Source organism: Pimephales promelas, chromosome 19 (genome assembly GCF_988280905.1).
Source record: "Pimephales promelas chromosome 19, fPimPro1.hap1.1, whole genome shotgun sequence".
In the NCBI taxonomy this organism is placed as follows: Eukaryota; Metazoa; Chordata; class Actinopteri; order Cypriniformes; family Leuciscidae; genus Pimephales; species Pimephales promelas.
In genome coordinates, this window is record NC_142787.1 from 19260637 (window position 1) to 19278401 (window position 17765).

The 17765-nt window shown below is 35.8% G+C and overlaps 1 protein-coding gene across 2 annotated transcripts in view; it reads right to left on the reverse strand.

Annotated features, from left to right (window-relative positions):
• The window catches only part of arrdc1b (arrestin domain containing 1b), a 35392-nt gene that overhangs the window by 4827 nt on the left and 12800 nt on the right, over nucleotides 1–17765 (reverse strand). Inside the window, exons 1-7 of one of the 2 annotated variants that reach the window (XM_039688287.2) lie at nucleotides 9661–9721; nucleotides 7053–7163; nucleotides 3728–3778; nucleotides 2762–2916; nucleotides 2443–2625; nucleotides 2154–2330; nucleotides 1219–1693 (exon numbers count right to left, since the gene is read on the reverse strand). In XM_039688287.2, coding sequence (XP_039544221.1) covers nucleotides 1219–1693; nucleotides 2154–2330; nucleotides 2443–2625; nucleotides 2762–2916; nucleotides 3728–3778; nucleotides 7053–7101 — 1090 coding nt within the window. In that variant the 5' untranslated portion in view covers nucleotides 7102–7163; nucleotides 9661–9721. Of the gene's footprint in view, nucleotides 1–1218; nucleotides 1694–2153; nucleotides 2331–2442; nucleotides 2626–2761; nucleotides 2917–3727; nucleotides 3779–7052; nucleotides 7164–9660; nucleotides 9722–17765 lie in introns of those variants that run through there. The other variant, XM_039688285.2, reaches the window with a different exon arrangement.

Below are 17765 nucleotides of genomic sequence, written 5' to 3' on the forward strand. Positions count from 1 at the left end.
TAGCTAGTAATTAATGAATTTTTTTTTTAAATACTTTACCCAACACTGTTACTAGGCTAGTCGATCAGTTCTGCCTCTATATACTTTGGGCCAGTGTAGACTAGCTTAAATAATTTCACTTGTGCTCAATGTAGACAAGTGACAGCTTGTTGCACACTCTTACATATTTGAGGGTTGCAACATTAACCTTAGTTGAAATGTAACCCCATATATAAACTAAATATTAACAGAAGCTTCTGACCAGAAGTAACATTTGTAATAAAAAAGCTCATGTTTTAGATTTACTTTTACTGTACACAAAACTGATCCAAAGTATGTGCGTCTCGCCGTTACTTGGATGCAAGTGTATCAATGCAAAATATAAATAAATAAATAAATATCACAAATTTTCCAGTGTTGTATTAATCTTAGATAGTTCCTAGATATGCATTATTTACATATTTGAATGTTGTTCTTGTTGTACTTGTTTATTGCCATATCAGCTTCAAAGGCCATTAATGTAAATAATGCAATAAATGCAAACACTTAATAAAACTAAACTTACAGAAGAAAAAAAACTACACAAAACAATTTTGAATATAGGCCTACATCACTATATAAAATATATTTCAATATACGTTTAGACAGTTACTTAACTTATATATTAATATAATATATTTCATGATCATTTACACATCAAATTGTCATGGAAATAAACTATTGGTAAGAGTTACACAAGTACAAATTACTTTTGTATTACCGTATTATACATAGTTTATTTAATAATTATTTCTAAATATTATTTCTTTTTTAGTTTTAGTTATTTAATTACAATGTAAAATGCAACTAGCTGAAGTGAATTCGTTTTTTATTAAAATTTATTTCAGTTAAAATGTATTTTATTTCAAGTGACAAAGATTTTTTTATGGTTTTAGTTAACTATAATAACCCGGGTAAAAATAAATTTGAAACATCAACTGACATACTCTGCTTTTCAATGCTACTTCTGTTTCCATATTGCTTATTGGATCAATGAAAAGCAATGTTTTATGTGACTACACATTATGAAGGCCTAGTGGCCATTACTAGCAACAGTAAGCTTTGCCTTTTGCAACTAGATTAAATATAGAGTTAGTAACAAATACAAGTCATTTACATAAGATAAACATTGACCAGTCAACTAGTAAAAAAAAGACTTTTTACAGAACGAGGGTAATGACCTTCTCAAGAATCACTCACCATGTGGGTATTCCCAAGTGCTGTATTCAGGGGGCAGGATGAGGGGACAGGAAGTGGGCACTGGTGTTGCATTACCATCTGTAAAGAAAGGTATGGTGGCCCCTGTGGACAAACAGAACACAGGCGCAGAGCCGTCTGAGGATTGGACGTGCTGCTGGCTCTGTGGCGGGACCGGACCAGACGCGTGACCGAACGCACCGGGGGACACGGAGAGAGGCATGCCGGACGGGTCCTGCTGAGAATGACTCTTGGTGGGGATCTCCTCGCTGTCTACTCCTCCAGCACCCAGCTCACCCTCCAGGTTGTCCTCTACAGGAGGTGCGCTGGGGACTACGGATGCAGGGCTGAGGCTCGACATGGGAGGCATCGGAGCGCCGTGGGCAATGGGGTGCGGAATGGAGGGAGTCAAGTTGACAGCAATGTTCCCGATGTATATGGGTAACGTGACCACGGCCTCAGGAGATTTTAAGGAAACCTGCGAGGAGACAATTTCTTAGACGCACTTCACGATATTAAGCTATGATGGATCTAAAATTTAAATATAGTAAAAATATTCTAAAGCAATAGTGAAATGAAAAACACACGTTCAGACTGATATAGTTCTTGAACTCAACTCACTGAGTCAAAACGTTTTAATTAATCGGTTGCTCTGGTTCACAAAACTACTTTAAATGATTCTTTCAAATGTCACAAAAGTGCTCTGAATATTTAATTCATGAATCTTTTCAAAATAAACCCACTAAGCCAGAACTTTTCAATGAATAAGTTAATCAGGTAAGTTCGGTTCACAAAACTCCTCTGAATGATTCATTCTTGAATCAAACAGTTCACAACAAAAAAGAAAAAAGTTTGGGGGTCACATGACGGTGAGCAAATTATGAAGATGACGTTTTTTTCTCCATGTAGAGCTAAGGTTAAGATTTCCTGTTCCATACCTGAACAAAATACTCAATGTCAATGAGGCTGCAGCCAGTGAGGCCAGATTGTGGAAGAGGAGGGACGATGATCTGTTCTCTCCACTCTGCATGTTTGCCAGCCTTCACCCCGGCACCCTCGACCTCTGCGATGGGCCGCAGATCAAACACTGGCCGCTTTGTTTTATATGACACTCTCTGCATAGACATACACAGTTATAATGAGTGACATTATCTGACAATTTTACATTCTATGTGTATTAAACCAACAACCACAAATGTAGTATTTTTTTATTAGAATTTTTCTCACCTGAATAAGGCTGGCCATCACATAGCCGGTGTCTTTCCCAGACTTGTTATGGATTTCAGTAGATAATTTAATAATCTGTCCAGGAGTGTATCCTCTCAGATCACTGCAAGCCTTCAGCATGAGCGTGCCAGTTTTTACCAGGAGGTAGGTAAACTTTTTTGTTGTCACAGCACAGCTGGGTTGCTGGGAAAACAAGGGCAGATAGGAATTGGTAAGGATAATGTGATTTATATTGTAAAGTATGTGTGTATATGCTATTTTCGTAATACCTTATTTCATTGGGGGCATAGCTTATCAATAAATGTTGGTGAAGTCTCACCTCTATGTCTGGCAACTCATTTAGGTTGAGCACATTGAGAAGGTAGAAGAGTCGCTGGGTCTTGTAGTCCTTTGAGAAACGTGGAGTGTCAATAAAAGCCCTAATTTTGTACAAAATCTTCCCAAACGGGCCTTCGAACGAGGTTGGAACGGATGCTACAATGGACATAAAAAAATGTTTACTTAATTATACATTAGCAACTCTAATTAACAACATGTACTGCCATTCAGTTAGGATTTAGGGTTGGGTTAGCAGCATGTAATTATTTCCTGTTATTTCTTTGTATCAAGTATCGTGCAAAAGTGTAATTGAGTGTTACCGAAGTTATTTTGGACTTGTCAAAAGCTTTCCTATACAAGCCACCTTATAAAATAATCATGTCTTTGACAAAAAGACCATAATGCTGAATAATGACAGAATGATGTTAGAGCTCACAAATCAATAAAATGAATCAATACAATTCTAAGTGCTGTCGTTCTAAAGCTGTTTTAGAAGCAAAACATAATATGAATAAATAATAGCAAACCACACATAAATTCAACCAAAACAACCCACTGATATTAAATAAAGTTATCTCTATTTCTCTAGTTTTGTGTTTGCAGGTTTTATGCCAAATGCATTCCTGATTAATGGGCTGGAAAGCCCCTGTTTGGATCATATCCTTGTTCATACAATCTGTCAGCAGAGGGCGCAGCTGCAGACTAGACTTATAGAGTTGCCAGGAATGTTGATTTCATGCTTCCCCTTAATAGCTCATTATGTGTTTGTGCAGGAAGGGGCAGGCCCATAACAGGAAGAATTTTTACAGTGAAGGTTAAAATTTAACCCTTCTTCGATCCTCTCATCCCGCCTCACAGGCACTCAGAACTTTAACACACCTGAGCGTCCTCATTTAATGGCAAACATGAAGTTTCTCTGACAGAAAATGCTCTTGAAAATGAAAATGAAACAATTGAAGAGAATTACCTGGAATGAGAAACTGAAAAGGAAAGCTGTGCTCACCAGCTGACAGAATACCTGTAAAGCAGAGAAAAATATGTATATGTTAATTATAATAGTTTTGCTACATTTCTAATATCAAGCATTACTGTTTGATAATGATATCAGTGAAAGTGTCACTGTACATGTCTAATTTAGAATAATATGTACTAAAACTCATAAGCACAGTAGATCATTAAGTATTTCACTATAATGAGAAAACGGTGTATTATGTTGGTGGAGATCTTGTAAATCAGAATGACTAAAATGCCACGGCATATCTGGGTAGATAAGCATGCCGACAGTAACAATGCCTTCTTCTGTGCTTTCTACCTGGGGATTTCCACAACCTCAGAGATTATTCACAGAACTGAAAGGATTTACATCCACAGCGTATATATATATATATATATATATATATATATATATATATATATATAACTTGAATAAAGCAGTGCAAATGTACACACCTCCACCTCTTTTTTTTCTGTGCATGAGCTACAGCGTGTTCATATTTGGCAGTAAAATCACATTGCAAAGGTGTCTGCTTTGAAAAATCTGCTTGAGTTAATGTGTGAGGAGAAAACGAGTTCAGTTAACACCAGCCATCATTACTGTATAAATCTGTTCTTGTTTATAAGTTGCAGTCCCCGACAGGAAAAGACCTCTTAGAGAAAATGATGGGAAATTCACTGACACGAATAGCTCGGAGAGCAGACATAAAGTGTCTGTTTGAGTTATACTTGCAGGGTTTATAAGGAAGTAAGTCCTCAAAAAAAGAGGAATTCTGTCAGGACTTAGGGTTGACTAAGGCAACACTAGCCTAGCCAACAGCTCGAATTATGTCATTTACTGTACTAAAAAAAATGACATTTAGCAGACACTTTAAACAAAGTTGCTTGCAGTGTCTTCAAATATATGAATTTATACAAATTAAGAACAAAACACACATAGCCATGGCAAACTCCATGTCGATTTAGTATTTATTCTTTGACCTCAATAATTTCAAATCAGTTCATAACAGTTTTAATGCATTGTCAGGATTATGTTTGACACAGTTATCAGTTTTGCCTGTAAAACAGGTACGGCATTGATAAACACAATGCCATCTATTCATAGTAACGAAACCTGTCAGGCTGCAGATTATCACATGACCAAATCTGACATTCCATTTAAATTAATTTATGGGTAATGATTATGACATATACATTTTAATCATCCCAAAGAAGCCAAGAATGTTCGTGACTAGTGGAATTTTTGGGTGCACTATCCCTTTAATTTTGTCAGTCAGAACCATATCGTGCCGTGCCAATGAGTCAGTTCTCTTGTGTCTTTGCTGAAATGCTATGAAACACATCCAACAATATCATTTGCAACATTAAAACACCCAATTTTCAAATCTCAGACAAGTAAAGTCATCTCAATCCACCTCCACCGCCCTGACCAACAGAGTTTCTGTTACTGAGCAATGAAGACAGGAATTCGAACCCTTAATGGGCAGACAGCATTAGTTCCTGGCAGCCAGCATAAGAGACATTCAGCATCTCTTTTATCTCTGTTGGCCTGTGGGATAAGATGAGCACTGTTACCCAGCACATCTGTCCCGCTGCTGATTCAGAATGCCAAGCTGCTAAACGGTCTCCTGGAAAGGGGTCGTAGACTCATAGGACAAGCTTGGGCATATGAACTAACAAGCACTCAGACAGGAAAAGGCCTGCCGGGACACATACACCAAGAGCTCACACTTTACCTCATGGCAGAACATAATGACTCTGTGTGACCTGAACACAGGGGTGAGAGACAGAAAGATACTGCAGAAAGAAGTGGAGACAATAACAGTTGGGTTCAAGAATTTCTTCATGTTCTCCATTAAGTTTGTTTGTTTTGTTTTTTACAATAATTTATGAAGAGTTAAAGAAAGACCTACTCTGAGCTATAACAAGGTTGTAAATCAATGGTATATGGTAATATATTTATAATATATATATATAATAATTAGGGCTGTCAAATGATTAATCGTGACTAATCGCATTCAAAATAAAAGTTTGTGTTTATATAATATATGTGGGTGCACTGTGTATAATTATTTTATATATATATATAAATACACACACATGCTTGTATATATTTAAGAAATATTTTCATGTATATACTGTCTATAGATTTATGTATAATTTATATTATATATAAATATAAATATTTTATATTTTATATATAAATACATTTTTTTTCTTAAATATACATGCATGTGTGTGTATTTATATATATACAAAATTATTATACACAGTGCACCCTCATATATTATGTAAACACAAACTTTTATTTTGGATGCGATTAATCACGATTAATCGTATGACAGCCCTAATAATAATGGTATATTTATTGTTTTATGAAATGTATTGTTTAAGAATTTTTGAAAATTGTTTTGTTAAAACTTTACAGGAACCTAGTTTTTTGTTATATTATACTCAAACTTGAAGCACAAGTTCTTGTGGCTTTGAGTAAGTTGTATTTCTGGTTGCAATGGAACATTTGTCATTATTTTATTTTAACAAAGAAAAAAACATATATCTTGCATTAACCATTTCACCAATTCTATACTTGACCTATTAGTGTATACTATACATTTATATGTCTATATACGTTTTTTTCAGGGTGTAATTTCAAATCACCATTATTTTTAGCAATAATAAAGTGTTGTTTCCATGCAGTCCCCCCATCAATGATAGTCCCAGACTTAAATCACTAGCAGAGAGCAGTCTTAATGCTTAATGAATGGCTAAATGATTGTTTGTTTGTTTTTGAGTATTGACCAAGCCTAAGGTTGTCAACTTATTTTTCTCAAGAAATCTATTTCACTGATATCTCTCAGGTAGTAGGAACCAAAAATGGCTTTAAACTAAATCGGAGGCTTCATCTAGCAACAGCAAATGTATCCTCTTTAAGTATAGACATTTCCTACCATATACCACCTTCAGCTACACATTTACCTGAAAAATGAAAGGTTTCCTATTTAAAGGGATAACTCAAATCTAACATACTTAAAGTGTTATGTGATACCTGACACATTCAGACAGACAGGAAGCAGAAAAACACGTACTCAGAACAGGAAACCTTTCAGACTCAAGCAGTTGATCAAGCAATATGAATTCAAGAGGTAAACAATGAAGTCCTTCAAAGTGAGAAAGTTTTTTTTTTGTAGACTGGAGCCACAAAAAGAATAATTTGACTATTACTATTGAATGATTGAATTTCTAGAAAAAAATGAAAGCTGAAATGAAATTAGATGATGAATGGAAGTTGGTCTTCTTACCTTTATCGGCCACTGACAACGTGCTGCTCAAGTACTTCTCCTCAAGCATCCATGATGCATCGTTCAGCTTGGACGAGATGCCACACGACCCCACACAGTTGACTTTGATGGCTGCAAGAGGTCAGAGACACAATTAAACTTTTGATAATCTCATTCACGACACTTTAGCTTACTTCAGGGGCTGCTCAAAGTTCAAATTTGCTATTGTCATGACAGAGATTCAATCACTTTATTTTGACACTAGATTGACACAAAGACAATCTGGGACTCTATTAGAAAAATGACTAATATGGACATTAAAAAGAAGTCCCTCTTTGCTCACAACGAAATTGCAAAGGCAAATGAACTAAATAATTTTTATATGCGTTTTAATTCTGATAATACAAGAGACTGTGCTGCAGTTTTAGAGAATGTTTTTTGTAATGTTGATCTGGATAGGATTGTAATTGATCTGCATACTGTTATTAAGGTGTTTAAAAATATGCAGACAACTAAGGCTACGGGGCCTGACGATCTGTCTGCTTTTCTTTTAAAATCCTTTGCAGAAGAACTGTCACCGGCCTGGCATAAATTATTTCAGTTGTCGATAGATACATGTACAATACCACAACTCTGGAAAAAAACTATTATTATTCCTGTACCCAAAAAGGCATGTCCCCAGGAGAATAATGATTATAGGCCAGTAGCCCTGACTTCCAATGTTTTTAAATCGTTAGAGAAGCTTATGATAGATGAACTTCGCATAGATGTAGGAAAAAATGTAGATAAATACCAATTTGCTTATACAAAAAAACGTAGTACAAGTGATGCTCTAGCGACAATAACACACTTAACCGTGAAGCACCTGGAAAGTCCTGCTGCATATGCTAGGCTTCTTTTTGTTGATTTTAGTTCTGCTTTTAACTCAATTCAGCCAGATATTCTCCTCAGAAAATTAGTTCAGTTAAAAGTAAATCCTTTTTTAATTAGATGGTATCATTCCTTTTTGTCGGACAGACCACAGCAGGTGAAATTTAACTCTTCGTTGTCTGATATAGCTCTGTGCAGCATTGGCGCCCCCCAAGGGTGTGTTAGCTCACCTTTTTTATTTACATTGTATACAAATGACTGTATCAGCCATGAACCAAACCAGTATATAGTTAAATTCTCTGACGACACGGTTTTGCTCAGTTTGCTTAATAAGGAAAGCAGCTTGTATGTCCACCAAGCTGCTGTGGACAGGTTTGTTGGTTGGTGTGATTCACACCAACTTCACATTAACACACAAAAAACTGTGGAAATGTTGGTTGACCCCAAATCAGTGGGGGACCAGAGTCCTGTGGCCATTCATGGTCATGATATCAGGCAGGTGACATCTTTTAAATATTTAGGAATGTATATTGATAACGATCTGAGCTGGCGCACTCAGATTACAAATGTATGTGCCAGAATCCATCAGCGCCTCTACTTCCTGCGTAGATTGAGAGTGTTTGGGGTCGGTAAAAATATTATGCTGATCTTTTACAGAGCAACAATAGAGTCCGTGCTAAGATATGGTATCATTAGCTGGTTTGGAAATCTGTCAGTGAAATCAAAAACTCAGCTTTTTAACTTGGTTAAGACAGCAGGCAAAATTATGGGTACAAGACCACCCCTTAACCCGCAGGAGCTTTTTGACCAGGCGACAATTAGGCAAGCTAAAAATATTATATCAGACACTAATCATGCACTGTTTTTAGAGTTTGAGTTACTGACCTCGGGAAAGAGATATAGGGTTCCTATGTGTAAATTTATTAGGTACAAGCGCTCATTTATACCTCTTTCAATTAAGCTCATAAATGACCAGTGATGTATATGTGATTTTGTATTTATTAATGTATGGTTATCAGTGTAAATATTATGTACAATTTGCAACTGGTGATTTGCTCTTTTTGCACAGGTCTCTGAGAAGCCACAAAGCTTTTTTTATGTATTTATTTGTATTGAACTGTTTTCTGTGTTTTTGTCTTGTCGTAATCCTCATGCAGCAATTTCTCTTGATCCAAAGACTAATTTCTCCGGTGGGAGACAAATAAAGATACTCTGACTCTGACTCTATTTGATGAACAGACTGAATTTAGGTTTTAATTCAACCTATAAGCACTGATCAGCGAACATAAACAGAATCTCAACCGAACCTGCTTGACAGACGAGAACAAACCTCATTGGTTCTTGCAGAAGCTTAAATGTGCTGCGTAACAGGAGAATGAACCTCAATTCTCTCCAAAATGTTTTTATTAAACCGTTCAATTCATATAGATTTCTTATATAATCTCTTAATGAACTCGTTGAAGCATCAAGATGTTTTTTGCGAAGGGTGTCAATGGAGGGAGCTCTCAGATTTCATTCAAATATCTTCATTTGTGTTCCAATGATGAACAAAAAAGTCTTATAGTTTTGGAACAACTACTACATTATGTTTTATATTTATTAATAAGTATATATGCACACATATATTTTCAATGATCTGCGTGAGTATTCTAATCATTTTTTTTTTTAAATATCAAACAATAAATACAAAATAATAGTTTCATGTTATGGAGGTATTATTTATGAAAGAAACCATAAAACCAATTCATATCCAACACACCTTGCTAAACCCGTTGAACCTCTGATAAGGTTGTTTGCTGTTGGCAAAACTTCCTCCACACCCTCATGAAATGACTTCTTTTAAACCATTTAAGAAAAATAAATGACGTAAGGTCGGGACGTAAATGACGTAAATCGCTTTGGATTTTCCCAACAGATCTAGTGTCATGTAGTTGATGTGTCATGGAACACAGATGACTGGAATGTTGAAACGTTGAATAAGTGCCAATTGTTTTCCTTTTTTACTGAACAACCTGTCTAACTGATCCACAGAACAGACATTCCATACGAAATAAACGTTCACTTGGAGGGATTCATTCACTCCTTTGTCTGTCGTGGAAAAACAGCCATCCTTATTTGCATTATCCACACAGGCTTTAACACAGTGTACCCAGAAACAAAAAGACAAATGAATGAACAAAACCCAGACAGACCAACGTCAGACAAGTTAACGACCAAATTTCAGGTTGAAATCAGCCTAGAGACAAGGCGACAAAATACAGACAAAAGAATTTGCATCTGTATGGATGGAGTGTTGGTGCTTTTGCAATTGTTGTGTAACACGGTGTAGAGATTAATGTTTATTTTGTGTGACTTTGGGAAGTTTTTAGATCAAAATGAATGCTCAGCCAAACATAAACACCTTACATGACCCAGTCACGCAATTCACAAATATACAGAGCGCCCAAATCTGAATTTGAGTGACAAGAGATTCAAGCTGACAAAGCCATGTGACCACATGCTGATCTGATTACGTAATGGGTAAAGCCCAGGGAATCTCAATTGGATTGAATCAAACCAGTGGGGTAGAGCAAACGCCATCATTACAGCTTCATCATCACAACATAAAACTCAGTAAGAAACCTTCTCAAAACATTTAAACAACCCTCATGGTTTTCCACAAGCCTGCAGTCTTGGTGCATCAAATTTCGCATTCGCGTTAAAAAAGACGATACAGCAACACTGTGGAAAAAGCAAGCAAGACTGCTGGAGATAAAGAAGAATGTGAGAGATGGAAAAAAACAGATGTCAGTCACATTTTTTAGTGGGGTTGGCTCAATGCCACATTTAAGCCTTTGGAACAACTGTAGCTCTTTTCCCACCTCATTTTTTTCAAATGTTTTGCAAGCAAACGCAACATTTCTCAGGGGAAAGCAAAAGAAGGAGTGAAATATATTCATTTTCCTCCAATTTTTGGTGTATTTCTTGTTGAAACAATAAGTTGGGGCAGAACACTTAAAGGGTGCATCCCTTTATTAAACAGCCAATTAGCTTTTAATTTACATCACAACTGTGAACCATTAGCGGTATGTTATTGCTAGCCAATTAGAGATTATATTACTTAAGAGGCTATACAAATTTTTGCATACACCCTTGAGTAGAAGAGGAGTTGTCAATATTAGTTATTAGTTAATTCCCCCAGAAGATAAATATTATTAATTTTAAATGCACAAATCTGCATACGTTAGCATACAGTTTACCACAATGCTAATGGACATGAACTGAAAATCACATAAAAAATATATCAAATTTTGATTTAATAGGGAATGGACACACACATCATATAAACAATGACTTTGCAGCGATTTTATAAATTAGCAAAACATAGTGGTGTTTTAAAAATCTTGAGGTACTTTTTATGCAAGTCAAAGTGCAGAGCCACTCCATACAGACAGATAAACCACTCAGGGAAGAGAAGCCACATTACACTAGTCTCATCATGAATGAAACCGGGTCTCATTTTTTTTTCAGAGACAAAACGTCAGTTTGCATTTTCAGACAGAGACAGAAGGGGGTTCAAATCAGGGCAGCCATAACACACGGCTGGGGAATGTTAAAGCCTGCTTGTGTGCGGCCGGCACAGGCTAAAGCAGCATCAGTTCACCACAGACATAAAACATTGGTGGCAGATGGCAGCATACTGTATCACTGGACCGGGAAGGTGGCACACTGGTCTCTCTAGCACAAATAAGACAACAAAATCCAAAGCAAAGAGGGTCCTTTGAGAATCAGACGATTCAAGAACGAATAAATAGGCATTAAAAGCACTGGTGCCATCTGCTGTGTGCCATCTGGGCACTTTTGCTGGCACGAGGAAACTTTATGTTTGCGGATTATATTTTATCACTATATACTAAAAAAGGCAATACACTATATTGTGCTGAAGAAGAAGAATTTAAATTTAGACTGATTCACTAATGATTCAATCAGACAGATTTGTTCAGATTTGAAAGAATGATTCATTCACAAATCACACATCACTATGGCATATCTTATTTCTAGCATAAATGTTCAAAAATAAAATGTAAAAATTATATTCATTAAAGAAATGTGTTTTAATTTTTTTTTCCAGACCTAGAAAATATTATTTAATTTAATTTATTTCCAGATGTTCCATGACCATGAAAAACCTTTAGCTAACATATTTAAACAAATAAATAATATAGGAAATTATAAAATAAGGAAATATAAAAAACAGGACAATTAAAATATATTAGAATATATGATTGCATTGCCAGATGTTTTGACTTTTTTGAACCGCTGTAAAACACAGACTAAATGATTCACTCCATGACAAGCGTTACTGCATCAGACATGACTAAAACACTCAAATATTACAGGAAGTAACAACCAAACACAGGATGTAAGAAACTTGAATTCTGTTCGGAAGTATAAAAGGTCATGCTGACAGTAAACATGGCCATTAAAATGAAAACAGTAACATAGTAAGGCCAGCTGGATTCATTATGCCTTCATACGAACAAAAGTGCAAGCTGGAAATGAAGCTTTCATGAAATGGAAATAAGCCAAACAACCACAGAGTGAGAATGTAGCAAGTGTGAAGTGTGTGTTTGTGGTTTATGTGTGCTGTTACTATTACAACACCTCATGTATTATGTCTTCCAATAGATTCAGCGGTTCAGCAACTGACATTTTTGTAACTGTTTTCTTTATTTCACATGTAAAGAAAACATCTTAAAGATGTTTGTTTAACGTTTTGATTCAGTTTTATATGTTCTGTTGGTTGTATTTTATCCCAGCTTTTATGTAGCATTAAAAAAACTGAAACAGGAAGTGCTTCTGGACCATTGTTGTTTACATCTTGCAAAATGGTTTATATCTTCTTTGAAACACGAAAGGGGAAATTCAGAAGAATGTATTACATGAATTGGCACTGGAGATTTAAAGCTTCGATAGGATCTAAATGCACTATAAAAGTGTAACAAAAGTAGCTTATGCTCATTGTCACATGATAGCGCTGAGTGAGAAACCAAAATGTAAGCCGTTATTCTCTGAAAAAGCATTCCAAACATTACAGTTTTTGAATGAATCTTTCTTTTGAACCAGATATTTTCAATGAATCAGTTGATCTGATAAGCAAAAGCTGTCTGAATGATTCTTCATGAATCAGACAGCGATTACATTACATTTCATTGATCAGTGGATGTCAAGAAGTGAAGCTAAATCTACTGTATGACTTAGGAAGCCTTATGATATAATATTTGTACTTTAAATGCTTTTGCATTGTGTTTGAAGCTAAAAAAAAGCATCAGTTCCCATTCATTGCCACTGCATGGAAAAGAGCAGCCACCTTGTTGTGTTTTACAGAGGATGGAAGGTCATATGAGTTTGGGAAAACATGAAGGTGAGCAAATGATAACAGAAAATGCATTTCTGGATTAAATATTTCTTTTAAGCTGTACACTGTGTGCTGGGATCTGACTAAGAGTCTACAGGGGGACACGTTGGAGTTGGTCCAGGCCTCTTGGCAGCTTACATGGTTCAGCGCATGTGTCAGAGAAGCACCGCAGTGGGCGTTCAGAGCGTATCCTTGTGTTTAACGCAACCCTTACACATGGGAAGACAGCGTGGGCTGAACCTGCTTCCTAACACATGCAGCGTAAGCAACACTTCTGCCAGTCATCAGACGACTGTGAGAAACTCCACACCCACCGATTATCAGCGAGTTTATATGTGAGAATACTACACACTTGTTTGTGAACCTCTTCAAAACCTCTTTTCTAAACACTAACGTGATTGAAACCAACAAAGAGAATTCTCCCAAAAATATTAGATCTGACACAAAGGTTTATCTCTTTGCAATACGATACTGTCCAGTGCCGCCCATGTCCTTTGAGAGTGTCCCTTCCCTAGGACAGGAATTTATGAGGTCTTTGTGACATTACACAATTAAGAGTTTTAGATATTGTGTAACTGGCTCTAAAAGCCATTCTCTGCATGTTTTGGACCATAAGGAACATCTAAAAGTTTATACTACAAGACAGCTGTTTAATTGTTGCTTCCTTAATTTAAAGTTGGCATGTAAGTCTCGAAAGTTGCGAATGTATTTTTTTCCCTATTTTGAGAAAGAAAATATATATACGCACATCCAAATGGCTTCTCAAAAATGAAAAGAAAAGTAGGACGGGACTGGATTTTGTCCATCGGGTATTAATTTGTTGGATCGTTGTGGTTTGATATTGATGTGATGTCATGTGAGTGACAGGTTGCCCCGTCCTTGCGCCATGTCATCAAGAGGAGAAGATATGTAACTGCAAAAGGGAGGGGGAGTTATTTTTGATGAAAGTTTACGAGGCATATGACTGTTAAAAAACAATGATGTGCACAGATAAATCATTTATAATAAATATTGCAATATTCCATAAAAAAATATCTAGAATTGTCCACTTTGATTTCATGGTGACTTTAACTTAAAGGGATAGTTCACCCAAAAATTAGAATTCTGTCAGTGTTTACTCACCCTCATGTTGTTCCAACCGGAACACAAATTAAGATATTGATATAGAAATTTAAGATATATTGATGAAATCTGAGAGCTGGATCACTCCTACATACTAGTCCATAGGCTTCTTGAGGGATTGAAACTTGCCGGCCTCGAAAAGTTATTAAAGACATTGTTAAAATAGTCCAAGTGACTTCAGTGGCTCAATCTTTACTTTATCAAGCGACGAGAACACTTTTTGTGCGCAAAAACAAACACAAATAACGACTTTACTTCAACTATTCATCTTCTTCTCTTTGGGCCTCTAGTCAGTTAAACTAGTGTTATTGCGTAGAGCTATGTACAACAGATCATACAGACTCAAGGCCCAAAGAGAAGGAAATGAATAGTTGAAATAAAGTCATTATTTTTGTTTGTTTTTTGCGCACAAAAAAGTGTTCTTGTCGCTTGATAAAGTTAAGATTGAGCCACTGAAGTCACTTGGACTATTTTAACAATGTCTTTAATAACTTTTCGAGGCCGGCAAGTTTCAATCCCTCAAGAAGCCTATGTGGTCTAATGTGGAGGTGTGATCCAGCTCTCAGATTTATTCAAAAATATTTAATTCGTGTTCCGAAGATGAACGAAGGTCTTAGGGGGTTGGAACAACATGAGGGTGAGTAAATACACCCTAATAAAGACAGAATTTTCATTTTTGGGTGAACTAACCCTTTAAAACCCTGATTACTTTTCAGAATAAAATGAATTTTTACCTTTTTTTCAGAAATTTAAAAACTTTGAGTGTTCTGTATAAATAAAATAAAATGCTTTAGTAACTGGCAGCTTTGTATCCAGCTTTGTATATGAACAAAATCTTATATCACGATATGAGTAATTTTATTTCACAATAACAATAAATATGACAAGGTAATTTTGCTTTAAATAAGGTTTTTAGATATCAAAATTGATACCATAATTATTGCCACCATTATCAATATCACCAAAAAAAAAAATATTCCTAAGGAAAAAAACCTCTCAAGCTTACTGAAGACAAGTATACTGTGATAAAGAAAGAACAAAGAAACTAATCACATGCATACAGGAAAACAAACTACTATAGAATAAAGACAAAATGAAATAGACCTACCTGAAAAACTTCTCGAGAAATAAGAAATACTACATAAATTGTATAAAGCTATCAAATGTTCATAAAGAAACTGCACAGTCTTCACTGTGTAAATTAAATATACATAAATTACGAAATTGATTCAGTCAACAGCAGTGAGAGAATTTCTCGTTTTTGTTGTTCGATTAACATTAATAATGACACTGACAGCAGAATATGTGTGTACTGTATGCTGCCACTTTAAGGCCGACTGCACGGATCCAATATACTTGTGTGTTTTCTAACTTAGCTTTTTTTAAAGCGAAATCAGTGTTTTGCTGCTTCCTGCGCTTCCACGGCTTAAAATAACTCGTTTTTAAACCGCAATACTTAAAAACGCATGCAAATGATCTATTTTCATGACTGCACAGCATAGCAACATGACGTTCTCTACCGGTTGACAAATGTCTACCGATCATGTCTACCAGTATATCACCCACCCCTACCAATCAGTGATGAATTCTGAGACTCATCAGAAACAATTTGACTCTTTGACACCACAGAAATGCAACAATGAGTCAGCACACATGAAGGGCTGCCTTCACTGGCATAGAAACTGACAGCTGGGTTTGGGGAGAGACTGATATTTCCTTGTTTACTGTTGAGCTGGATACAGTTCAGCTGGAGTGGAGATATACAAAAGAGCTACAGTGTGTTTGACTAAGGTCAGGTTTTTCCTCTTGACAATCCACACAGAAGTCCTTGATCCCTAGGCTAAAACACAAATGGGGCCTGGATCACAGCAGACACAAATGTCGATTTAATCAATGAGATTAATAGAACTGATTGAGAGAAGAAAATCCCAATAAAAGGGTTTCATTCAAACAGATGACAGCATCATGTGACTATGACAGTTGTAATGCAGTCAACAGAAGATATAATATAACCCTTCAAATGTTTGTTTGAGATCAGACTCAGTAATTGTTTGGTTTCAACCAACAGCTGGGAGCAATGAACTGATTTATTTCACCAGAGAATGTGTGCCACTGACACGCCGACTACATCACCACCGCACAACACAATGAATGACTTTATAGAAAACATTATGCGTCTCACAATGACACAAAGTTAACCACAACTTTCTGCCCATCTAAACCATGATAGAAGTGCAACACACTATGAGAAGAATACTTCAAGAAAATCAGCGGGGTTTTTTAACAACATGAGGATGTATGACAGAATATATATGTTCATATTGTAACTGAATACACAATGTTTACTAACCACATAATTTGTATCATCTTACACATTACAGCCCTATGGACATTCATTTGACATTGCAACATTTAAACATGAATTTTCTGTGAACTACTTCTTTGAAACAATAATTATGTATTGTGAAAACCACTATACAATTAAACTTCAATTGAATTGAACTAAAAAGTAACATTAAATAATTTGCAGATACAACAAACTGAATAGTGAGGCTGCAGTCGACTAAGGAACTCCATCATCCTTGATGTTCGGGGTAACTCAACTCCCATGTCCTCATTAAAACTTCAAGAGCAATTAGACGCTCTTGCTTTCCCTTTTCCCTCTCACCTCGATCATGACCCCATCATGACTCTTTTTATGAGCTTATTTACAGCATTTAATCCACTGGCAACACAGATCACACAGCACAAGAGACTACAGTATCATACATCATTGGTCAGACATTCAGCTGCATAGTAAGGAATGAAAGTGAGAGCAGTGTGGTTTGCAGACAATATATATATAAAGAGACTCTCATCCAATACAAGAATCCCACAGGACTACTTTATGGGCGAAATATGTAAATATTTATATTTTTAAGCATACATTATATTTAAACTTAAAATTTTTATATATGTCCTGATTTAATGGATACAGAAATGTCATAATTTGAAAAATATGTTTAAATTTTCTGTTTAAGTTGTTTTTTTAATTAGCTTTTGCTTTCTTACATTACATTTTTAGTTTTTAATTTATTTAGTTTTAGTTATAGGCCTATTTCAAACGAAAATAAACAAAAATGAGAAATGAAATCTATCGTTCAAGTAGTCTGTCTGTCTGTCTATCTATGTTTGTCTATCCATCCATCCATCTATACATCTGTCCATCCACCTATCTATCTATCTATCTATCTATCTATCTATCTATCTATCTATCTATCTATCTATCTATCTATCTATCTATCTATCTATCTATCTATCTATCTATCTACCTACCTACCTACCTACCTACCTACCTACCTACC